Source organism: Chrysochloris asiatica, unplaced genomic scaffold, assembly GCF_000296735.1.
Source record: "Chrysochloris asiatica unplaced genomic scaffold, ChrAsi1.0 scaffold00054, whole genome shotgun sequence".
NCBI classification, from domain to species: domain Eukaryota; kingdom Metazoa; phylum Chordata; class Mammalia; order Afrosoricida; family Chrysochloridae; genus Chrysochloris; species Chrysochloris asiatica.
In genome coordinates this window covers 11,119,423-11,145,904 of record NW_006408572.1, presented here as the reverse complement: position 1 = coordinate 11,145,904, position 26,482 = coordinate 11,119,423, and the positions used below count along the sequence as shown (strand labels likewise).

Below are 26,482 nucleotides of genomic sequence, written 5' to 3'. Positions count from 1 at the left end.
TAGGGAAAATGACCTGGTGATCTGCTGCCCCATATCCCTCTTCTAGCCCAATGTGTGGAGGTTTCTTCAGCCAAAAGTTGGGGTGTGTGTGTTAGGAGAGCCCTGAGCACAATTCTGTATGGGTGGGTGGTCTCCGTCTCCCTTCCTGCCCATTTCCCCGCCAGCCTCTCCTTCTCCAGACTTCCTACAGCACTGCATACCTAGCCTCCTCGAGCTGCCGGCTGGCTACCTTGGTGAACAGGTGAGGAACATTCCCGGAGTGAGCTGGCCCTTCAAGAGAAGGGGATCAAGGTGATGTAACGTCCATCAGCCCTCAGAACAAATTCTCCATTTATTAAAGCTTCTCCCGTTATGGAGGAAAAAGTAAATAAGCTTTTCTCAGGTAACCTCGCACAGAGCCTTCCCTATTCAAACACTGCAAGAATCAACAGGCTTGGAAGCATTGAGCTCCCAGGACCTGCTTCCCAGGGGGCCTCCTGGCCCCCTGCCCATAATGTCCCGGCCTGCTGAGACAAGGCCAGTCCAGCCTCCTAGTTGGGGGAGGCAGGCAAAGCCCAGCAGCTGGGTCTTAGGATGGCTGATGTTCTCTAGAGAGACCACAAGAGGGTCTGGGCATCGCAGACCACCAGAGCAAGTCACATAGATTCTGTCCATAGGGTCACGGAACGCTAAGACTTTATCTGCTTAGTTAGCCCTTCTGTGAGAAAGCACTTTATAAAGGTGTTACTGATTTCTGGGTGGTGTCACTTGGTTATTACCTGAAAGGTTGCTTTTTCAAACCTACCTCAGAATAAAGGCCTGGTGATCTGCTTCCTAAAGATCATAGTCATAAAAATCACAGTTCTACTCAGATACACATGGGGTCACCATGAGACGATATCAACTCGTGGCAACTTCTTGTTTTTTTATTTGTTTGTTTATTTACTGCTGGCTTCATATTCAATAATGTTTTTAAAGATTCAGAATAAAGAAAGGAAACAGCAGTATAATCCAAAGGAGTCAGAAAAGCCAATTCACCAACAATGTCGAAGGAAGACATTTCAAAGTTGGGAGCTAGCTACATGTGTTTATAAGCAGTTGCTCACGAACCTTCTCTGGTTGAGCCAAGAATCCTGGTGTGACGCTGAGGGTTAGTGCGCTGGACCACATGCAGGGTTTGAAACGCAAGGTCAGCAGATCAAGTTTACCAGCTGCTCCTCAGAAACCCTATATAAGGTCGTTATGAGTTGAAACCGACTGAAAGGCACTTAACAATAACAACCGACTTCTCGTAGCCTGTACGGAAATTTCATGGGGCTTTTTTTCCTACTACCCCTACCCCCATTTCCCATTTCTGATCTGGAAGGAAAAAGGCAAAAAAAAAAACCACACCAAAAAACCATGATAATGGAAGTGTAAAGGTAGACATTTTTTAGCAAGGAAGGGAGTGATTAACTTCAGCCTAAGAGCAGAGGTCCTTGGGACCATCAAGGGAGAAGAGCGGAGAGTGGGACCCTACCCAGAGAAGCAGTGATGCCTGAGATGGAGGCAGAGATGATGACGTGGAGAGATGGAGCCGCTGGGGACTTTAGACACAGAGAGGGAGAGGGGCTGTGTGCTGAAGACCGGGGGGCCAGGCTTGCAATATATACCCTTTGGATGGTTGATGATGCATGGAGGGGATTGTAACCATAGTAATGAAATGATTATACTATAGGATGAATGTAAAACTAATGTTCTCCCATGTAAACTATCACATAATTCACAATAAAACATTAAAAAACAAAACCAAACCATGATAAGTTAGAGCAACCTTGAAAACACTATTTGGTGTGAAATTATTCATTCACCAAAAGGATCAATGTTGGATGATTCCACTTATGTATCTAGAACAGGGCAATGCCTAGAGATGGAAGTTTACTAATGATTACCAGGGGTGGGGAGTAAGGAGGCAGAGAGAAGGACTCGTTGCTCAGTTGAGTACAGAGCCTCTCTTAGGTAGGGATGGTGGGAACATTTGGAATGGATAACGGTTGTGGTTGTACATCATGAGAAATGTGATCAGTGTCACTGAATTGTACTTGTAACAAATGCTGAAATGACAAATGTCTTCCTGCATATGTATTTGTCGGTTTTGATGTTAGCTGTCCTCATGGTAGACACTGTTGACCACTGACTCATGGTGGCCCCATGCATATGGGACTGGACTGTTATGGTCCATAGACTTTTTCACAGGCTGATTTGTTGTTGTTGTTGTTTTAAATCAGATCACCAGGCATTTCTTCCCAGTTTGTTTTATTCTGGAAGTTTTGCTGAAGCCAATTCAGCATCAATAGGAAAAAGCAAACCTCCACTGGCAGATGTTGGCTTCATTTGAGATGCATTTGTTGGGAATCATCAAACCCAGGTCTTGCACACTGATGTCGTTATTAAGTGCTGTCGAGTCAGTTCCAACTCATAGCGACCTTGCATAGGGTTTCTGAGGAGCGGGTGGTGAGTTTGAACCTTACGGCTCAAATCGACTTTGCAGTCCACTGCATGACCCTACAGCACCACACCAGGGTTCTGGAAGGCAAGAATTCTGCCACAGAATCAGCCCTGCTCCCCTGAACCCCAGTATATTTACCATGATTTTAACGTAGTCAAACAAAATCATAGGAAGTTTAAAGCCAAGCTGTAAGGACTAGGAGAATGAGTGAGGAGAAGGAGCTAATGACTACCCAGTCCTTGGGTAAGGAGCTCTGGTAGTGCAGTGGTTACAAGTCAGGCTGCTAACCTCAAGGAGAGCAATTCGAAACTACCAGTTATTTCACGGGAGAAAGATGAGCTTTCTGTTCCAGTATAGATTTACAGCCTCGGAAACCCTATTCAGGGTCGCTATGAGTTGGAACCAACTCCACAGCACACCACCACCACCAGCAGTCCTTGGATAAGCCAAGTACACAGTCAGTCCCTGCTTGGAAGCCTTATACCTGAGCACGGACACACACAGCCCCAAAGACCTTGTCCAGGTGAGTCCCATTCAAGCAAATCATTGTGAAGGTAGGCAATGACAGATAACAGATCAAGGAGAGCTAGAACTGAAACTTCATGTCAAGTGTCAAACTGCTCTGCCCTAGGGAAAACAAACAAACCAGTTGCTGCCCAGTTCTGATTTATGGTGACCGCATGAGTGTCAGAATAGAATTGTGCCACATAGGGTTTTCAATGGATGCTTTTTCAGAAGCAGTTTGCCAGACCTTTTTTCCAAGACTCCTCTGGGTGGATTCGAACCACTAACCTTTCCATTAGTAGCTAAGCACATTAACTGTTCACACCACCCAGGGACTCTGCTGATATACATTCTGTCCTCTCCAATTCGAGGGCTATTTGCTTACTGCGTCTTGACAAAATCTAAATCTGTTTTCTCTTGCGTTCCCGTTACACTGTCGATATCCAGAACATCCATAGTCTTTATTGTAAAATGTTCAGGAGGCGCATGGGTTTGCCAGCCTCTGCCACACCTACCCACAATCCTATCTGCAATTGGCACGAATGCCCATGGTGAGATGTCCACTGTCATTCTTTCTGCCCCCATCCTATCCCTACTCAAAGTACTGAACACAAGAGCTCCACGTGACTCCAGAAACAGGACCCTGGATGCAGGGTCTGGGCTGCGCTCAGCATGACACCCTGTCCCCAGACTCCAAGTCAGGGGTGTGTACTCTCTTCTGTGCCAAGGACCCCTCTGAGAGCCGGGTTAAACCCATGGCTCCCTTCTCAGAATGCTGTTGTTGTTGTTGTTGTTGTTAAGTGCCATCGAGTCGGTTCCGACCCATAGCGACCCTGTACAGGGTTTCCGAGGGTGTAAATCTTTACGGGAGTAGAAAGCCTCATCTTTCTCCCGCGGAGCGGCTGGTAGTTTCGAACCGCTGACCTTAAGGTTCGCAGCCCGATTCGTAACCACTACGCTACCAGAGCTCCTTGCTAAAAGCATCAAATACACAACACTACAAAGGAAACCAAGAATACTGAAATACAGTTACCCAAATATTTGTTAAAACTCAGATTTATGGTACAGTTACGTTACTTGTTGTTGTTACTGTGTGCCGTGGAGTCGGTTCGTAACCACTATGCTACCAGAGCGCCTTGCATTATATGTGCACAGAATTCTCTATGACTGCATTATAAATCACAATCTAACGTGGGCCTAACAGTGCTGTGCTTTTGGAGAAATAATGAGCATAAACAATAGTTCATGCTATCTGCAGCAGCCAGAACGTGCTGTAGGAACAGCTGTGAGTTCTACTGGCGGCCAGGCCACAGGTGCTGCTGATTCTGTTGTGGTTTGTGTTCCACAGGCATGAGGGAGGAAACACGAAATTTCAGTTAAAAACAAACAAGCAAACCAATTGTCATCAAGTGGACCAGCTCATAGAGACCTGTGTTACAACAGTATTCAGTGGCTGGGTTTTCAAAAGGAGATCTCTCCAGGGCTTTGTTCCAAGGTGCCTTGGGGTATACTCAAACCACCAAACTTCCAGTTAGCAGCCAAGAACCTAACCATCTGTGCCACCCCGGCACACTCAAATTTCAATTTGAGGTGAGTAAACATAGAGACGTGATTTCCCCCTCACCCCCCAACCCTGTTCACTTCCCCCACCCCTATATTCTATTGTGGATCCCTATGTTCAAGAACTCTCTTTCTAGCCCCATCATTCATCTCCCTCCTTCTCTGAAGCCAAGCAGAGACTTGTTGTTGTAAAGTGCCATTGAGTTGGTTCCAACTCATAGCGACCCCGTATAGGATTTCCAAGCAGCGGCTGGTGGGTTGGAACCAATGACCTTGTGGTTAGCAGTCCAGTGCCACACCAGGAAACCGAGAAGAGCCTTAGGAACAAGTTCTATGTCCTCACCTTGGATGGCATTGGGCTGGCAACTTTGATGGACACATTGTTGTTGTTGTTAAGTGCCATCGAGTCAGTTCTGACCCATAACGACCCTGTTTAGGGTTTCTGAGGAGTGGCTGGTGAGCTTGAACCACCAATCTTGTTGTTCAAACCGACCTTACAGATCAGAGCATTAACCCATTGTGCCACACCAGGACTCCTGATGGTCACACAGGAGAAGCTCAATTTGGGTTTTTGGGGGGAAGCCAGCGTGCCACAGTCCCAGTAACTGTCACCTAGACCACCTAATCAGAAACCTTGGACCTAGAGTGATGGTGGTGGTGATGTGCCGTGGAGTCGTTTCCGACTCATAGAAACCCTGCATAGGGTTTCCGAGGCGGTAAATCTTTATGGGAGCCAAAAGCCTCACCTTTCTCCCACAAAACAGCTGGTAGTTTCAAACTTCTGACCTTGAGGTTAGCAGCCCGACTCGTAACCACTACGCTACTAGAGCTCCTTGGACCTGGAGCAATCCTTAAAAATGTAAATTAGAGACCAAGCATGTTTCCTTATCAGAGAAGCCCCCTCGCTGTTCTAGTGACACAGTTAGCTGCTGATTGATGCGTGTGTGTCACACAGCACGTGGCCCACCCTATTTTGGTGGGTCTCCTGGTTGGGAGCAGATGAGCCCTTCAGTTGCTGCATGAAGAAGAGGTGCACGCAGTCCACCAGGCTTGCATCAGCTGCAGCCAAGAGTGAGACCCCTTGGCCCTGGAGGACCGACGCCCACTACTGAAGCTGTCATTGCATTGTCTGTTTTGTGTGTGAGAAAAATGTTTTAATCAGTGTCTGTGTGCAAATCGTGTCTTTCTCTGTGACCTTGACCTCTGCCATCATTAAAAATCCCTCACCAAAAAACACCCCGTGCATTCAACCCTCCTCCTCACCACAGCTCACAGGGCATCACTTCAACTAAACAGTGTCCAGCTGGTGGTTAGCAGCGGAGGCCACCCCTTTCTAATGTGACCCGTCCCAGCCCTCCCACGATCCCACCACTCAAAAAAGTCAAGACATGAGAAGTTGTAGGAAACCTACCCTCAGGCTCCTCCACACTGCTGGCTGCTGTGGTCGGTGGCGCTACAGGAATCTCTTCATGAGGTTCAGGATGGGAGGAAGAGAAAACAAGGTAGGAAATGTTACTTTTGATGTTACTTCAGTGCCAAGTTCTCGCAACTTCCTGGAGGCCTCTCTCTCCCCTTCCTCCTCTACAGCTTGAGAAGAGATAAGCAGAGAGAAGAATGATGCCAGGAATAGGGTCTGGGGTCACACCATGGTGTTTCCCTGGAAGCTGGAGTGATTCCTACCACTGGCTGGGATGTCAGGGCTCCTGGCTGGGGAGGAGGGCTGAGATTTAGGGAAAACACAGAAGCACACTGGTGATGGAGAACCTTCCCTGTTCACAAGCCAGGGACTTCTGTGGATGGCTTACTGAGTCTTGACTGGGTAGCATCAGCAGCACTCAGGCCATGGGGCAGGAGACGGGGCTTCACAAGTCTACCTGCTCAACATGATGGGGTTACCTGGGCCCCGCTCATCTCTGACCTCCACTCACTGGTGCAGAAATATCCCATGGCAGGGCTTGAACATGAGGGGAATGGAAACCTTCTCAAATGGGCCCAAGCTTGCCAGCCCCAGTTCTACAGAATTAAACTTTGTCCGGCACTCTGCTTCTTCCAATACCTTTCTTGGTCTAGCTCAGCCCAGCAGAAGGCATCAACAAGGTTAAGAGCCAGCTCACAACCTGGCTTGATTCTTCCAATTAGGGCTGGTTCTTGCTAGGGTGATAAACCATTGAGACTCTTCTGAGTGGCGCCTGTCATCTGGCCCACCACCTCCCTGCACTCCAGCAACTACAAGGTTAATTCCTGGTCAACAAGGGCCCCTAAGGCCCTTCAGGGAAGCGATCAGTCTTCAAAAGTGGCAGCCTGGGACACATATGCCAAGCCTAGCAGCTCTGAGCTGCTTCCCTCAAAGCCTTTGGTTTTTAGTTTTTCCTGTTCTGAATTCCATCAACAGTTATCAGCGGTCCCTAGTGCAAACCTAGCCAAGGTCTGGGTCGAGGTGAACTTGGGAATGAACCCTGGGCTGAGGACAGGAGTTTGCTGGGACAGGCTGGCTCCTGCTTCAACCACCCCATGGGCTGACACATAGGGTTTCATTGTGTGTGTCACTCCAGGCACTGTACACAGAGATCCCCGCCAATGAGTGCTCAACCCCCAGGACACCAAGGACAAGCATCCCAAACAGTTTACCCCCATCCCTGAGCCAGAGACCGGAGAAAGATGGAGTCACGTACTTATGCAGGGGGCGATGGGGGAGCGGCTCTGCTGGTAGCCTTTGGCACAGCGGTTGCAGGTGATGCCTGTCACACCGTCCTTGCAAGGACACTGACCTGTCGTCTGGTTGCAGGTTTTGCCAGCGGCACCCACGGGGTGGCAATCGCAAGCTGAGGAAAGCACACAATGAGAGGGTCACAGGTGTGGGGAGGGGACCCCCTAAAAGGCCAGTGAGGCCCAGAGCACACACTTCCCAGGCCCTCCCAACCCAGGAGCACCCTTATGGACCCCACCCCAGTGGACCAGCAGCCAAGCCCACCCACATTCCAGAAGCTCTGACCCTGGTCACTTGCCTACCTGGAAATGGGGAAGGAAAATCAAAATTTATGGACTTGTAAGGGCTGTTATTGTAGTAGGAACATGAAGAGGGGAGTCCTTTCGAAGTTCCAAGAGGAAGGCCTATGTTCAAATATGTTTTCAGGAATGCAAAGCACATAGCCCTGACGGGAGTGGAGAAATCAAGGCTTTGAAGGTATACCTCTCTGGACAAGGGACGCGCACATGTTTTCATTCCTCCGCCTTGGCCAGCTTCTGGTCCAGATGCCCTTACTGACCCTTTGGGTGGGAGTCATGGGGTCTGGGGCCCAGTGGAGCTGTAGCTGCGGAAAGGTCCCAGAGCAGGGGATATCACAGGGAGGTGCAGCCCCCACCCCACCCCACCCCCAGGCCGCTCAGTCCCCCACCCTACTCCGCCTGCCCACCCTGCTTTGCAGCCAAGGAACTCTGGCTTCTGGATGATAAGAATCCATAAACCGTAGCACTAGAAAGGGAGTTGGTAATTTACAATCACAGGGACTAAATGTGCAAACTATCGGAGATTTAACGGGAAACTCCCAGGGTCTTAGAGGAGGTGGGGGGAAGGACTCAGTTGGAGCTGAGTGAGGCCCCTGGTTCTCAGCTGACCGCCACACTGGGAGGCAGGCTCCCTGCCCTCCAGCAGGATTTGGAGGGATCAAGAGTAGGGGTTATCCACCCTATCCTGCTGTTTCCTGGGGCTCTTTCTCAATGTTCCAGAAACCCAGTCCTAGAGAGCTTTGGGAAGACATCCCCACCAGCACTCTGGGTAAGAACAGCTATGAAAGCAGGTACCAACAACAACAACAAAATAGCTGCCCCTCAGTCAACCCTGACATCGGGTTTCCAATGGCTTTTTTTAATAAGGAGATCACCAGGCCTTTGTTCTGAGGTACCTCAGAATGGACTCCAGCCTCCAGCCTTGCTGTGAGCAGCAGAGTGTATTTGCACCATCCAGAGGTTCTACCAGCAGGTACATAATACCAGGATTCCCAACCAAACCCCACCTCCACGAGCTTCTCAGAGTGTGGGTGCAAGAACGGATGACAGAGAGAGGAAGCTCTGCAGGGAGGAATGTGGCAGCCACTGCAATTAGGGCCACAAGTCACAGTTTCTACTCCAAGTGGGGGAAACATGCTCAGGAAGTAAGTGAGAGCAGACAGCCCACAAGGGCTCAATTAGAACCCCCTCAGTAAGCACTGCCTGCTGATGGAAATACAGCCTCTCCAGTCAGCTCTGGGTCCCGTAGTGGTTACTTAAGGGGATGAAGGAGGGAGGAAGAGAGCAGAAAGGAGAGAAATGTGAGGAATTGTTTGTTGAAGGTGTGTCTGGACAGGGAAAGCTTCCCCTAGTGAGGGACCTGGTCGAGAGTACTTTCTGTCAGGTTAGGAAGGAGTCCAGGGGCAGCCTGGATGACAGCTGAGAATACGAAAGGGCTCGAAAATCTTCATGGAAAAATGAAATTAAAAGATAATGGAGGTTTTCCACTAATTTTTTGAAGCCGGCTTCCTGGTGCCCTGGTGATGCTGTGTAATATGCATTGGGTTGCTAACTGCAAGGTGGGCAATTCAAAGCCACCAGATGAGGTTGTATGCTCCTGTAAAGATTTACAGTCTCAGAAACCCTATATATGGTTGCTGGGGGCCGGAACTGACTCAATGATACTAGGGCTGGGGTCCTGGTGTGGTGCTGTGGGTTAATGCGCCAGACTGCAAAGCTGCTTGAACTGCAAGGTTGGCGGTTCAAGCTCACCAGCTGCTCCTCAGAAACCTTATACAGGGTATCTATGGGTTGGAACTGATTCAACGGCACTTCACAACAACAACATATGCATAGACAGACTCAGTAATTTCTATATGCACAATTCACTGACATCAGTCACATTCTTTAAGTTGTACAACCATTCTCACGATTCTTTTCCAAGTCATTCCACTGCCATTCACATAAATTCAATGCCCCCTACGTAACCCCACTGCACCCCCACCCCCACCTTAGCCTCTCTCCCTCCTACCCTTGGTAACCGCTAATCATCTCTGGTTTCTGTATGTGATGTCAACTCGACTAGGCCAGGATTTCCCGAGGTTTAGCAGTTGGGATGTACTTATTCCTATGGTGATGAAGCCTAATACAGACAAAGTTAACTCTGTGATGAATGACTGTGAGCTGCCAATCAACTGATGGAATGCTTCCTTGGGGGTGTGGCCTGCTCCCACTAAAACGGACACATGGGAAAGTCTCTCTCTCTCTCACTGTCTTCCGCTGGGGACCTGGAATGCTACAATTGTAAACCATTTCCTTGATAACAAACGTATATATATATATATACACAGGTGCTCTGGTAGCATAGAGGTTACAAGTTGAGCTGCAAGCCTCAAAGTCAGCAGTTCAAAACTACCAGTTGTTCCGTGGGACAAAGATGAGGCTTTCTGCTCCTGTAAAGATTTACAGCCTTGGAAACCCAGTACAGGGTCACTATGGGTCATAACTGACTCCACAGCACATTACCACCACCACCACTATATATATATATATATATATACACACATGTATCTGTTTCCCTAAGGAGCTCTGGTAGCATAGTGGTTATGAATTGGGCTGCAACCTCAAGGTTAGCAGTTCAAAACTACCAGCCGTTCTGAGGTAGAAATAGGAGGCTTTTTTCTCCCATAAAGATTTATAGCTTCAAAAACCCTGTACAGGGTCACTATGAGTCAGAACCGACTCCAGGGCACATAACCATCATATTTCATTGGTTTTGCTTGTCTAGGAAACTCAGCCTAAGACACTACATATTTTAAGTGAAATCATACAATATTTGTTCTTTTACAACTTATTTTGCTCAGCATGATGTTTTCAGCGTTCACCCATGTTGTGGTACAAGGACTCTGTTTATCTTTATGGCTGTGTAATGTTCCATCAGTCCTGGTGTGGCGCTGTGGGTTAATGCGCCAGACTGCAAAGTCATTTGAATTGCAAGGTCGGTGGTTCAAGCTCACCAGCCGCTCCTCAGAAACCCTACACAGGGTAGCTATGGGTTGGAACCAACTCGACAGCACTTCACAACAACAACAACAACAACAACGTTCCATCAAGGAACCGTGCTGAAACAAGAGTTAAGTGCTAGGCTGCTGACTCAATTGCTGGCGGTGGGAACCCTCCCAGTGGCATCATGGGAAAGAGGCCTCGTACCTGCTCGCATAAAGATGACAGCCTAGGAAATCCTATGGGGCAGTTCTACTGCTGTATGGGGTCGCTATGAGTTGGAATCAACTCAAGGGTACCTAGTAACAACAGCGTTCCTTTGTGTGTATATAAGGAGTAATCCCTTTTATTAGGAATCCTGGTGTGGCCCTGTGGGATAAAGCACTGGACTGCAAGGCCAGTTTGAACTGAAAGTCGGTGGCTCAAACTCACCAGCTGCTCCTTGGGAACCTTATACAGGGTCGTTTTGTGTCTTAAAAAACAGTAGCGGCACTTAACAACAACCTTTTATTAAGACATCGCCTTCTGAAATCCAGACAAATTTAAGTCCGCTCCCTATTATTTTAAACTTAGAAATCCTGACGTGTTTGTAAGCTGAGGATGATGAGGGTGAGGAGAGATGGTGTGAGAGGGTGGAGGACTGAGATGATGACCTCTGACCTTTCCACAGGTCACCAGCCCTTTCTTCTGAGGTGCCTCTAGGTAATTCGAGTCTCCACTGTTCAGGACAGCAGCCAAATGCATTAACTATTTGTACCCCGCAGGGACTCTGACTTTTCTTTTTCACCAGAACGTCTTTCTTTTCCTATGACCTCTTAAATCTGCCCCCATGAAGGGAAGGGTGGCTGAACATGGGGCCATCTCTAAGTTAGCCATGTGAAATCAGAGGGCCACAGCTGTCCCAGTCCACTTGACATGGGTGTGGACGCTGGGCGGATGTGGCCTCTGAGGCTCATACCGGCTGACCTCCTTTGGCATACTCCACTAGCCTGCTGGTAATACTACAATTTGTGCCAAATGCTCTCCCTTTGGTGCTGACGGGACACAGCTGTGCGTCAGTAATTTCTGGCGCCTAGACTTGAGTGAAGAAAGGTCACTAAAGGTCGCTCAATCAGAAGCAAGTCACACGCGGGCACCACCTTGGCCCAGGTTGTCTCTCTTTGGAGGAACCAGACCTGAGCAGAACGTTGAGTACAGCAGTGGGGGTCTTCTCACATACCGCCCCGTCCCAGAGCTGATGACTGCCTCAGCTGCTGGTGACGCACTGGGTCCAGCTGGGGTCTGTGGGGATTGAAGGTCATCACCAGTAATGGCAAAATAGTTCTATGTCTGTGCACCTCCTATGGGCCCATGCTTTGATTAAGTGTGAGGAAGTGCTAACTGCTTAGTTTCTAAGTCTTTCTCCCATGAATCTGCAAAAATCTGGCCAGCCATTCCTTCTTATTGTCAGCTGCCATTGAATCAGCCCTGGCTCACGGTGACCCCCACGCTCAATGGTACTAAACACTGTCTGATCCTGTGCCATTCCCGTGATCGGTTGTGGACGAGACCATTGTGATCCACAGGGGTTTCATTAACTGATTTCTGAAAGCAGACAGCCAGACCTTTCATCCTAGTCTATCTTAGTCTGGAAGTTCCACTGAAAACGGTTCAGCATCATAGCAAGCTTCCATCGACAGACAGGTGGTGGCAGAATATGAAGTGCTGGACTAGAACCTGGCTCCTGCCTGGAAAGTGACAACTCTACCACTGACCAACCAACGCTCCCTCTTGTTGTTGTTATAACAGTAGCCGATTGACTTGTTCCTCCCTGCCAGCAAATCGCTTTTCTTAAAAGAGAAGCCATCAAAGTCCCCAAGGTAGATGGGGACTCAAAAGGCTACTTGGGTCATCTGCAGTGCCCTGTGACCCTAGCCAGCCTTCATTTTACCAGAGGCAGAACATTCACGCAGCAAGTGTACTATCACCCACATGTCTGTAAGTCACCTTAAGGCACCCATACTCTCAGATAAGTCGTTTCATTTGGTCCTCCTAAGAGCCTGATGACATTAGCATGGCTCTCCAGAGGAGGTGGTCATGACGAGTGAGGAGCAGAGATGGAAAGAGTCTGGCTCTCGGAGAGAGTTACAAAACTCTCTATCCACTCTGACTGCCCGCCTCCCTCAACACTTTTTTGTCCTGCCAGGAAAAGCTAAGCTCATAACTGTTTAAACCAATGCTAGGTGGGTTTTCTGTTACATGTAGCCAAATGCAGTCCTAACATGTTGTTGTTAGCTGCCATTGAATCGATTCCAACTCATAGCGACCCCTATGTACAACAGAAGGACACACCATCCGGTCCTGCACTAAGCTTGAGCCCATTTCTTGCTGCCACTGTGCCATTCCATCTCATTGGGGGTCTCCCACTTTTTCACTGCCCCTCCACTTTACCAAGCACGATGTCTTTCTCTAAGGATTAGTCCATCCTGATAATGTGTCTGAAGTCTGGGAGATGCAGTCTGACCATCTCGGCTTCCAAGGAGCATTCTGACTGTACTTCTTCCAACATAGATTTGTTTGTTCTTCTGGCAGTCCATGGAACCTTTAGTATTCTTCTCCAACACCATCACTCAAATGCATCAGTTCTTCTACCGTCTTCCTTATTCACTGTCCAGCTTTCACATGCATATGAGGTGACTGAAAATCCTAACATATATACATGCACTGAAATCATTCTCAAGCCCCAGAAAAAATGTTCTCAAAGTAAGCCCCAAAGACCTGATGGCTCAAATTATACCCTCTATGCAAACTCACCAGCTGCTCCTCAGAAACCCTATACAGGGTTGCTATGAAGCGAACCCAATTTGACAACACTTAACAACTTCATAGTAACAATACAAAGAAGGTGAGTTCCAGGTGTGGTGAGAGTGGACAGAAGACAATGTCTCATAGTGAGTTCTCTATGACCCTGAAAACAGAATCTGGCAGCAGTGTTAAAGGAAGAGGGTCCATGTCCTATGGCATAAAGGAAGCTCCAGGCCTGATCCCTTAGAAGAGAAAGGCAAATGGATCGGATCCAGCGGCAGCCCAGAACACAGACAGATACACAGAGATTCCTACAAACTCACACACACCCAGACATAGCCAGACTCACACACAGGCTGGCGTGAGTCAGGGTTGGCGGGGCGGACTGGCGGGGTGAGCCCTGGAGAAGGCAGATGTGAGGTGAGGCCTGTCCCTTTGTGGGGGAGGATGATGAAGAGAAAAAGAGAGTCTTTCTAGTTCTTCTGAAAATGGTCTGGGTCAGAATGACTTCCACCAGAGGAAGTGACTTTGGTAACGCCCATCTCCCTGGAAGTTGGCCATTTTTATTTTTATTTTTCCGAGGGGGTCAGTTCCTTCCACAGAGGTCAGTCCTGGGTGGATAGAGCAGGCCGCACCTGGGTATGGAAAGCAAGCTTTTCCATAAAGAGCTAGGTGAGGACAGACGAAAGGCCTGGGTCCCTGAGAACGAGGCAAAATGAGGCTTCTCATAAGCATGGCCAGCTGGAGGCCCTCCCGATGAGAACGCAACTTGTCCTTACTCTGGGTCATCAGACAGCAACAGACAGCTCAGGAGACCCAAAGGGTTTCAGATAGGCACCAGGAGAGCCAGGCTTTGCCCTCGCTTTGCCAGGATTTTTCCCCTGGGACCTGGGTTAGTGTCTTCTCTTCTCTGAGCCACAGGTGGTTCATCTGTAAGGACAATGGTCTCTGCTCATTCAGTCACTTCCAGTCCATCTATCTAGGGGTTGTTTCCATCATGGCTCCAAAGAAACCAGGGTTCTGGCTTCCCTGGGTCACCACCTCCTTCTACTGCTCATCGTTGTGTCCTGGCCAAGAACACAGGGAAACTACCACACTGCTAGGCATGCTAGGTCTTCAGCACACAACAGACTGCCTAGTCCTGACTCCACGATGTGCTTGCGTTGTGCCAAGATTTCCTGTTGAGATTTGGCTTGTCAATGAAGAAAAGCACCTCCTATGTGTCTTGGATTGAATGATATCTCCTCCCTCCAAAATATGTGTCCACTTAGCCTGGCTTGGATTCTCAGGATTGTCCTCTGTTTTGAGATCAGATGTAAGTGTTCTCCTTGGTGTGATGTGTTATAAATCCTGTCCTGTGTCTGTGGTTACTGAGGCAGGGTCAAATTATTTTAAACAGGATCAGGTGATGTTTGTTATGGTAGTGAGGCAGTGTTTGGGTGGAATGGACCCTTACTCAGGTCTCAGCCCTGATCCAATGTGAGGGGAGTATCCCTGGCGGGTAGCTGCATCCCCAGAGAGAGAAGCGAGCAGAGAGAGGAACTTATACTACCTAGAAAGAAGAGCTGGGAGTGAAGCTCATTCTTTCACCTGCGCTGAACACCTCCTAGGTCCAAGGGAAGACTAATGCCAAGTTGCATGGAGATTTCCAAGGGCCACCAAACTTCACAGATAAAAGGAGACAAGGGCCTTCCTTCAGAGCTGACAATAAAAGCTTTCCCCTAGAGTTGACGCCTTGAATTTGGACTTCTTGGGTCCTAAACCATGAGAAAATAAATTTGTTAAATCCATCCTCTTGTAGTACTTCTGTTTACGAGACAACGAAGGCATTGGGACTTCCGGGAGCCCTGGTAAAGCTAACCTAAAACCAAAAGCCAAACCCAACCTGCTGCTGTTCAGTTGAATCTGACTCACAGTAACCTACAGGATAAAGCAGAGCTTCCGAAGCTGTAAATCTGTACAGACGTACACTGCCTCACCCTTCTCCCGTGGATGGTGGACTCAAGCAGCCGACCTTTGGTTTAGCAGTTCAACACTTAGCCCATTGCACCACCAGAGCGCCTCCTAAAGCTTATATAGATGTGAATTAAGCCAAAACACCAAACCCACTGCCACCAGGTCAATTCCGAATCATGATGTCCCACGTGTTGGAGTAGAACGGCTCCTTGGAGTTTTCAAGGCTGTACTCTTTTAGAATTAGATCACCATGCCCTGTTTCTGAGACATGTCTGAGTTCGAACCTCCAACCTTTCCATTATCAATCAAATGCTTAGCTCTTTGCACTACACAGGGATTCCAGAAGAGCATTTGTTGTTTTGGTTAGGGATTGGTGACTCATAGCAACCCGATGTATAACAAAACAAAACACTGCCCAATCCTGTGTCATCCTCACAATTTGAGCCCATGAATGCTGCCGCTGTGTCAATTTCACTGGAGGTTTTCCTCTTTTCGTTGACCCTCCACTTTACCCAGCACGATATTCTTCTCCAGGGACTGGTCTCTCCTGAAAACAGTCCTGTCGTCCTGGCTTCTAAGGAACATTCTGGCTGTACTTCTTTCAACACAGATTTGTTTGTTCTTCTGGCAGTCCGTGGGGCTTTTAATATTCTCCTCCAACACCATAACTCAAATGCATTGATTCTTCTGTGGTCTTCTTTATTCACTGTCCAACTTTCACACCCATATGGTGGTTAAAAATATCATGGCTTAGGTCAGGTGCATCTTAGTCCTCAAGTTGTTATCTTTGCTCTTGAATATCTTAAAGAGAGGTCTTGTGCAGCCGATTTGCTTAATGCAATATGTCACTTGAGTTATTGAGTGCTGCTTCTATGAGTGTTGATAGAGGATCAAAGCAAAATGCAGTCTTTGACAACCTTAATCTTTTCTCCATTTATCACGATGCTATTTATTGGTATAGTTTTTGTGAGGAGTTTTGGTTTTTTTCTCTATTGAGGTGAAATCCATACTGAAGTCTCCGATCTTCATGTTTTTGTTGTTTTAAGTCCTCTTCACTTCCAGCAAGCAAGGTTGTGTCCTTTGTATGTAGCAGGTAATTAATGAGTCTTCCTCCAACCCTGATACCACATTCTTCTTCATATAATCCAGTTTCTCTGATTATTTACTGAGCATATAGACTGAGGAGTCCTGGTGTGGTGCTGTGGGCAAATGCGTCAGACTGCAAAGTCGTTTGAACTGCAAGGTCGGTGGTTCAAGCTCACCAGCTGCTCCTTGGGAACCCTATACAAGGTCTCTTGGGCCAGAATCAACTTGATAGCACATAATAACAACAGCAACACACAGACTGAATAAGTATGGTGAAAGGATACAACCCTGACGCACACCTTTCCTGATTTCAAACCATTCAGTATTCCCTTATTATATTCAAAAGACTGCCTCTTGGTCTATATATAGGTTCCTCATGAGCACAATGAAGTATTCTGGAATACCTAGTCTTCGTAATATTATCCATAGTTTGTTATGATACACACAGTTGAAAGTCTTTGTACAGTCAATAAAGCACAAGTAAAAATCCTGGTGTGGCACTGTAGGATAAGCACTGGACTGCTAACCACAGGTTGGCAGTTCAAACCCACCAGCTGCTCCTTGGAAACATTATACAGAGTTGCTATGAATCAGAATCAACTGGTTAACAACAACAACAACCATCTTTCTGGTATTTTCTGCTATCAGCTCAGACCCATCCAAGACCAGCAACAATACCCCTAGCTCCAGTCCTCTTCTGAATCTGGCTTGAATTTGTGGCAGTTCCTTGTTGATTTACTGGTGTCATGGTTTTTAAAATTATCTTAAGCAAAATTTTACTTGTATGTGATCTTTATGGTATTGTTAGATGATTTCTGCATTCTGTTGGGTCACCTTTCTTCAGAATGGGCACAAATATAGATCTCTTCCAAACAGTTGGCAAGGTAGCTGTCTCCCAAATTTTTTGGCATAGATGAGTGAGTACGTCTAATGTTCCATCAGTTTGCTGAAAGATTTCAATTTGTATTCCATCAATTTCTGAAGTCCTGTTTTTCGCCAATGCCTTCAGTGTAGCTTGGACTTCTTCTGTACCATTGGCTCTTGATCATACGCTACCTCTTTTTTTTGAGTTTTTACTGTGAATTGAAGTGAAAGTTTACAGGGCAGATCATCAGTTTTACATTCAACAAATCATATAACTTGTTTCACTACAATGATTATAATCCCCTCCATCTACCATCAGATAACAGTATTTCTCTCTATTCACTTTAGCTCTTTAAAAAAAAAAAAACACTCAGGCATATATAATAACTTACACCACCAAAGGGCACATTCTGCGAGTCTGCCTCCTGGCCGCCAGCTCCTAGTCCCTCACATCCCATGAGTCTAGAGTCCTCAGCTACTCCTTCTCTCCATGTCCCCATCTCTGCCTCCATCTCTGGTGTTGCTGCTTCTCTGGATAAGGTCTAGCATTCCGCGTGTGCTCTTCTCCCTTGATGGTCCTAGGGTCCTGTTTCTGGACTGTAAGATTTACTACTCCACCATTTTATTTTACAAAACTTCTACCTTTATAACTGTGACAGTCTCAATTAGTCATGATAACTATTACTCACTATTGAATCCTAAGAATCTTATCCCCATCTCTTTTAACCAGACCCATCTAGACAAGTTGAAAACTATTCAGTGGGGACTCTTTCTTCCCCCATATGCTCTTAAACTAAACTCCCTCTTGAAACCTTGCAAGCCAGTCACTTTGAGGTTTGATCACACCCTCATTTTAGGTAGCCAATATCTAAGTTGTCTGTCCCTATGTACCTTGTGTACAGAGAGGGTAGCATTGATACTGGATGTGAAGACTCCTTCCCTCTCTGTTGGTATTTAGAGTTACTACCTCAATGAGCATAAGTTAGGTTCATTAAATTGTACCCATTTACTATTGTTTCCTTTATCAAAAAAAAAAACCATTTTTTTTGTCTTCCTCTAGTTGAGTTCTGATTATCAAGCCATTGAGGTTAGGTCAAATGGGTACTATCTGCAACTTTGGGTGTTCTTGTGCATCTCCCCTCACTTCATATCAGCTAGATGCTTCACTCTCAGCTCTAGCCCTCTGTGGCTATGTCCTTGTCCATGGACTCAGGTGTCCCCAGATCTCACCACACTTCTGACCAACCAGTCCTTCCTCTTCTCTGTCTCATCTCCAAGTCAACGGGAGTGTATGGACCTTGGTTGAACTCAGCCCATTTCTTCATTGCTGCCCCTCCCCCTCTTCCACTCACTAGTAGACCAGTGTGGTCGCCAGCAAGCTTACATGTCTGCTCATGTGTTCCCTTTGAGTTTCAGTCTTAGAGGGGGGTTTGTCCTGAAGGAACTTGATTGCTTGCCTTGACGGATTCCTGGTGAACAGCTTGTTTATTCTAGTAGCCACTCATACTGACATTTTTGTTTTGTTTTTTTTCCTGATGCTCTTTCTTTAAAGATGTATCTTCTGTCACTCTAGTTGTTCCAGGCTGGTCTGCTTGTCCTTTCTAGTAGGAATGTCCCACCTCAGAAGGTTCTGGATGGAACACAGGAGTCCACCTAAGGTCCTACACACTGCAAAGGCTCTGCAAGAAGCCTATTTCACTGGGCAAGTTCTAGAACCCCTTTTAGGTATTCCAATCAGTTATAGGCTGAAGATGGGCTTACAAGTGTTCTGTAATCATGTTTCCCGACATTTCCTTCCAGCCCACTCAAGTGTCTATTTTATAGTAGTAGGCAAGGGAAAACAATATTCATAAGACAAGCACCTTAGCATATGTTACTTCTTGAAATAGTTGAACGTCAACCATTTAATTTTGGTACAGTGACTCTGTGTATTCTTTCCAGCTTCTTTTAATGCTTTGTGCATCCTTCAATATTTTGCCCCCAAAATTCATTCAATATCACAAGTCAAAGCTTCAATTTTTTTTTTTCAGCTCTTTCAGCTTGAGAAATGCTGAGCATGTCTTTCCCTTTTGATTTTCTTACTCTAGGCTTTGCACATTTCATTATAATACTTGACTTCATCTTCTCTGGCTGCCTGTTGAAATTTTCTGTTCAGCTCTTTTACTTCCTCATTTCTTCCTCATCTCTACACAGGTTAGCAAGTTTCAGAGTCTTTTCTGATATCCATTTTGGTCTTTTCCCTCTTTCTTGTCTTCTTAATGACCTTTTACTTTCTTCCTGTATGATGTTCTTGATGTCATCCACAACTCTTCTGAGTCATTAGTGTCTAATGCACCAATTCTGTTGTTGACATGGTCTCTGAATTCAGGTAGAACACATTCAAAGCTGTACTCTGGCTTTCATGGATGTGTTTTAATTTTCTTCAACTTCAGCCTGAACTTACAGATGAGCACTTACAGTGGTCTGTTCTGCAAGTCAGCACCTGGCCTTGTTTGGTTGATAATACTGAGCCTTTCCACTGTTTCTTCCCACATTTGTGGTGAGTTTGATTCCCATGTATTCCCTCTGGTGAGGTCCATGTGTATAGTCACCTTCTATGTTGTTGAAAAGGTATTTGCAATGAGTAAGTTGTTGGTCTTGTAAAATTCTTTCATGCGATCTCCAACATCATTTCTATTACCAAAGCCATATTTTCCAAGTACTGATGCTTCCTCTTTGTGCATTAGAAAGTCTTAACAAACACATGATACCAACTCAGGGCAATTCTATGCATGTCAGAGTAGAACTGTGCTCCATAGGGGTTTCATGCAGACCACCAGCCCCTTCTTCTAAGAGGTCCCTAAAAACACCAACCTCCAATCTTTCAGTTGGCAATAAAGTGTATAAACTGTTCCATTGACCTCTTCTAGAATGTCTTATAAGTGGAATTTTGTAATAATGGTATCTTTCACTCAACACAATGCATTTGTTACTCATCCATGTTGTTGGGCAAATCAACAATTCATTCATCTTTAATTCTGAGTAGTATCTCAATGTATGGATAGACAGTTTGTTCATCCATTCAGCTATTGGCAGACATTTGCGTTGCTTACAGGTTCTGGCAATTATGAATAATGTTGCTATAAACTCTGGTAATTCATGTTTTTCACATGAATACATGCAGTTTCCAGGTTATGAGATCTGTTCCTAGGTTTGTCTTTTAGACAAATTTGTAGGTGAGTCAGAACAGGTGCATACAATTCTAATTTCGTTTTACTTTAGTGCAAGGAAAGGCTCAGAGCCTTTCCAATGATTTACATGCTGCTCATTCAGCAAGTGTATATTTAACATGATAAAAAAAATATACACACTACCATCAACTCATGAGTCAATCCAACTCATGGTGGTGGTGATGGTTGTGTGCTGTGGAGTTGTTTCTGATTCACGGTGACCCTATATAGGGTTTCCAAGATCATACATCTTTACGTGAGTGAACAGCCTCATCTTTCTTCAACATTTAACATGACAAGAAACTGTCAAAGAGATCTCTAGAGTGGTGGTACCATTTTGCACTGCCACCAACTGCCTACAAAAGGTCCAGTCCTTGTCAGCACTTGGGTATGCCAATACATTTTATTTTACACATTCTAATGGGTGTGTTGCAATGGTTTTGATGGTGGATCATGTCAAACTATGGCTAACACTGCAAAGGGAATGAGTATTCCAGAACATGTAATTGTGCTTATGGGGAACTTGTACATAGACCAAGAGGCAGTAGTTCAAATAGAACAGGGGGACACTGTATGGTTTAAAATTAGGAAATGTGTGCTCTAGGGTTGTAGTCTTTCACCCTACTTACTAAATCGGTATGCTGAGCAAATAATCTTATAAAGTGGATTATATGAAGAAGAACATGTTATCAGGATTGGAGGAAGACTCATTAACTATCTGTGATATACAGACAACACAACCTTGTTTGCTGGAACAGAAGAGGAAGTACTTACTGATGAAGATCAAAGACTATAAAATAACATCATGATAAATGGAGAAAAAAAACAGAAGTTATCAAAGACTTGATTTTGCTTGGATACACAATCAACATTCATGAAAACAGCAGTCAAGAAATCAAACAATGTATTACATTAGGCAAATCTGCTGCCAAAGACCTCTTCAAAGTATTAGTTTGAGAACTAAGGTGTGCCTGAGCTTGGCATTTTCAATTGTCTCATATGCCTGTGAAACTTGGACAATGGGAGACTGTAAAAGAATCAGACAATGGAAGACCATAAAAGAATTGATGCATTTGAATGATGCTGTTGGAGAAGAATACTAAAGGTACCATGGATTGCCAAAAGAACAAACAAATCTGTTTTGGAAGACGTATAGACAGAATGTTCCTTAGAAGCCAGGATAGTGAGACTTCATCTCTTGGACATGTTATCAGGAGGGACCAGTTCCTGGAGAAGCACATCATGCTTTAGTAAAGTAGAGGGTCAGCCAAAAAGAGGAAGACCCCTCCCAACAAGATGGATTGATACTGTGGCAGCACAATGGGCTCAAGGTAACAACAATTGTGAGGATGTCGCAGGGCCGGACAGTGTTTTATTCTATTGTGCACAGGGGTGGCTAGGAGTCAGAACTAACGGGATGGCATCGACCAACAACAATAAGTGTGTATTAGTATCTCACTGTGACTTCAATTTGCATTTCCTTACTGACGTGATGTTTCATGTTTGAGGGCCTTCAAAAAGTTCATGGAAAAGAACATGAAATTCTGTATGAACTGATGCATGGAAAAAACTCATCAGCTCTGTAAACCTTCATACTATTAACTATAAAAAGAAAGGAAAAAATGTCCTACAAATTTTTTTTTAAAAGATAACGGAACTTTTCCATGAACTTTTTTTCTATAAAAATTTTTTTAAACGTTTTATTGTTAATTGAGTGAAGGTTTACAGAGCAGATCATCAGTTTTACCTTCAACAAATCACACACTTCATTTCAAAGAACTCAATCCCCTCCCTGTACCATTAGTTAACAGTGGTGGTGGTTATGTGCCCTGGAGTTGGTTCCGACTCATAGCAACCCTGTAAAGGGTTTCTGAGGCTGTAAATCTTTAAAGAGGCAGAAAGCCTCATCTTTCTCCCACAGAACTGCTGGTAGTTTTGAACTGCTGACCTTGATGAAATTAAGTTAGCAGCCCGACTTGTAATCACTATGCTACCAAAGCACCTATTAGTTAACAGTATCCACCTCTATTCCTTTTAACTCTTGCATTCCTCCCTGTATGTTCCCCTACTTTCATTATTCTTCTCCAACTGCCCTCTAGTTATATATTACCAGGAAAACTTGTGTCTACCCTCTAGCCAGTAAAGAATTCTCCCTTTCCTCCCACCCTTAGTTGCTACCACAGAATGCTTCTCTTAGCATGAAAACCTTTTCTTGACTTTTTACAACAGTGGTCTCATACAATATTTATCTTTTTATGATTGAGTAACTTCACTCAGCATATGTCCTCCAGGTTCATCCATGTTGTGAGGTGTTTCACAGAGTCATTATTCTTTTTTATTGTTATATTTTCCCACAGTGGTTGTATATTTTATAGTCCCACCAGCACTGTAGGAAGGTTCCAGTCTCCCCACACTCTAGCCACCATTTGTTTTCTGTTTTTTTTTTTTAAACTTTGCTATTAACTCTGGGGTGTAGTTTTTTGTTGTTGTTTTGATTTGCATTTCTCTAATGATCACAAGCATTTCTTCATATGTTTGTTGGCTGTCTGAATGTCTTTGTTGGTGAAGTATCTGTTCATATCCTTGGCGCATTTTTCAAAAAAAAAAAATTGGATTATTTGTCATTTTCTTGTTGTGGTATTAAATGTTCTATAAATTTTAGAGTAGTCCTTTGTCTGATATTCATTGCCAAACATTTTTTCCCAGTCTGCGGGTTCTCTTTTTGACTTTTGGTGAAATCTTTGCATGCACATACGTGTCTAATTTTTAGGAGGTCCCAGTCATCTCTTTTGTCTGTTTTAGTTATGCTTGATACTATATTTATTATGCCAGGAATCACAGCCCCTAAGTTTGACACTATTTTTCATTAATAATCTTTATGGTTCTAGGTTTTACATTTAGGGTTTTAATCCATGTTGAATTTTTTTTTTTGTATGGTGTGAGATTTGGCTCTTGTTTCACTCCTCTGCAAAAGAGTTTCCAGTATTGCCAGCACTATTTGTGGAAGAGACTATCTCTTTCCCATTCATGTGTTTTGGCCCTGTGTTCTAAGAGAAACTCAACATTGTTGTTAAGTGCGGTTGAGTCACTTCTGATTCAGAGCAAAACTGTATAGGGTTTCCAAGGAGCAGCTGGTAGATCTGAACTGATGACCTTATTGTTAACAGTCCAGTGCTTATCCTACAGCTCCAAACCAGGTCCCCTGTGAACGTAGGTGGTTATATTTACTTCTGGGTTCTCAACTCTGTTCCATGGAGCTAGATGCTTTGTGTTGTACCTGTCCCAGGCTGTTTTGACGCCTGTGCCTGTATGGTAGGTTTTTCCTACTTTGCTGTTCTTTTTTAGTAATGCTCTGCTTATCTCTCTCCTTTCCATACAAAGCTCCTGATTAGTTCTTCCGTGAACTTTTGAAGCCTCCTCGCATTTATGGGGCACCTGTATATCTTTGGTGAAGTGTCTGGTCAGGTATTATACCCATTTCTAACTGAGTTGTATTTTCTTGTTAAGTTCTGAGAGTTCTTTATTTTGGAATCTCTGGGTGATGCACACAATTAATGAGCTGGGTTGCTAACAGGTTGCATGTTCAAGTCCACCCAGAGGTACCTCGGAAGGAAATTCCAGCCTGGAAGAAATCGGCCACTGAAAGGACTAGGAAGTCCAGTTCTACTCTGACATAGGGCGGTCCTCCCCATGAGTCAGAAACTACTCCACGTTGGTTTATATAGAGTCCAACATGTGAGCTACAAACATTTTTCTCCCCATTGGTGGTTTGTCTTACAGAAGGGGCTTCTTGGGAAGTGATCTAGAAAGTGTCATTCATGCCTCTCCTCTCCTTATAGCCCTCTGGTGGCTTCCACGGAGCTCCACTTCCTCTCCCGTGAGCGGACCCTGCCGTCGCTCCTCCTTCAGACGCCCTCTCCCTCCCTCACCTCCCTTGAGACCAGGGGTCCACCAGGCCTCCAGCTTCCAGATGTTCTTCCCTCTGCCTGGAACATCCTTCCCTCAACTCCCTCACGGCTGTCTGACCAGCTCTGACCTCAGGAGTCCTCTCATCTGACGACACGCAGAGAGGCTCTTTCTCTTCTCCCTGTGTAGTTCCTTCATGTAACGCACCACAATCTAGAATTATCTTCTTCTTGTGATTTTCTTCTTTCTTTATCACCAGCCTCCAGCCGTAAGCAAGCTTCAAGGGAGCACATACGTTTTAGTCAGCTCCATAAATAACCCCAGCCCATTCCGACTCATAGCAACCCTGTGTGCACAGAATGACATACTGCCCATCTTCAGTACCATTGTTAAGCTGGAGCCCATTGTTCCCACCCATGTACCAATCCATCTCACTGGGGTCTTCCTCTTCTTTGTCAACCCTCCGCTTTACCAAGCGTAATGTCTTTTTCCAGGGACTGGTCCCTCCTGATTATATGTTCAAAGTATGAGAGATGAAGTCTTAGCATCCTGGCTTCTAAGGAACACTCTGGCTGTACTTCTTCCAACATAGATTGTTCTTCTGGCAGTCCATGGTACTTTCAATATTCTTCTCAAATGTATCAATTCTTCTATGGTCTTCCTTATTCACTGTCCAACTTTCACTTGCATATGAGGCGATTGAAAATACCGTGGCTTGGGTCAGGCGCACCTTAGTCCTCAAATTGACTTGTTTGCTCTTGAACACTTTAAAGATGTCTTGTGGAGCAGATTTACCAAATGCGATACGTCGTTTGATTTCTTGACCGCTGCTCCGTGAGTGCTGATTGTGGAGATGCTCAGCAACATTTACCACATCAATGAACCAACAGAAGAGTTCTCAGTTTAGACACAGCTCCAGGCAGAAATGCTGCCCTAAAGACAAAAAGTCATTTCAATTACACTGTGCATCTGGAGGGAGGAATGAGGGGGCGATCAGGAAAGATAATCCCCTCATATCTTAGATCATCTGCAACCTCAACTACGGAACACTCTCCACTCTTCAATCCTCCATGCTAATGAGGGAGTACGGATAACGTAAATCCGCAGATAATCCGCAGGCTTCATGTCAGCTGTCTGTGTCAACCTCCTCCGCAGCTAGGAGCTGCTGTCTTTCCCGGGCAGTTGCTAACGAGGCACAAAAGAATAAATGTTTCAAGTTGCACGACCTCTCCTCTCCCCTGCCATTTTCAGAGCAAGGTGCAGACAGCAGGAAGTCAAACAGGAGGGGAGCCCGTAATCCCAAACTGGGTTATTTGACCTTCAGTGATCTAGTTAACTAGAGTCTTCCTGCACCTGTTTCACAGCTGAGGCCAAAGACACAGGTCATACAGATGGTTCCCATAGTTGGATTGTGTGTGTCTGTATGTATGTGTGTTTGGATGGATGTGTGATGTGTCTCGGTGTGTGTAAGCTCACACAGACCTGGGACAGAAGAAGATATATCACTGGGGAAGGTGCCAGAGTGCCTGGGCTTGTGCAGGGGGCGGTGGGGGCAGCTTCAGCCCCTGCATCTGGCTCCACGCCCAAGGCTGGTCAGGGAGTTCCGCCAATAGCACTCTGCCATCTCCGAACTACACTGAGTGTCCATTCCCACATCAGCCTGGGCCTGTAGGAGCAGCTGTGGGGGTCTCATCTCCGCAGCCCAACTCGTTTGTCATTTTTGTTCCCAAAGCGTGTCAATCCTTTATGGAGAGTAAGCAGCTCTGCCTGGTCCTGTGGGAATCGGCTCCAAACACAGCCAGGGACGGAGCCCTTTAGTGAGAAGGGTCAGGCGATCATGTGCATTTGGTGTGTGTATGCTGGTAATCAGCAGTAAGTAGTGTGGTTAATGTGTTGTTCCCTATCAGAACAAACACTAACAGGAGCTGACATTAGGAGTGAATCTTATGAGAAGGGTCCAGAACCTTCCACACTTGTTGTCTAATCAGCATCATAACCCTAGGAGCCAACAGGGTCTACAGGCATAGCCTGTTTCACTGCACCTCACTTAGTTGTGTTTTGTACAGTATGATTTTTATCATTTGAAGGACTGGGACAACCCTGCACTGAGCAAGTCTAAAGGGCTATTTTCCCAATAGCATGTGCTCCATTGGCATCT

At 45.7% G+C, this 26,482-nt stretch overlaps 1 protein-coding gene across 1 annotated transcript in view; it reads right to left on the bottom strand.

Moving 5' to 3' along the window:
• NTN1 (netrin 1) overlaps positions 1-26,482 on the bottom strand; it is a 250,050-nt gene that overhangs the window by 53,599 nt on the left and 169,969 nt on the right. Inside the window, exons 3-4 of the mRNA XM_006863420.1 lie at positions 7,204-7,353; positions 5,943-5,996 (exon numbers count right to left, since the gene is read on the bottom strand). Of these exons, the coding sequence (XP_006863482.1) occupies positions 5,943-5,996; positions 7,204-7,353 (204 nt within the window). The remainder of the gene's footprint in view (positions 1-5,942; positions 5,997-7,203; positions 7,354-26,482) is intronic.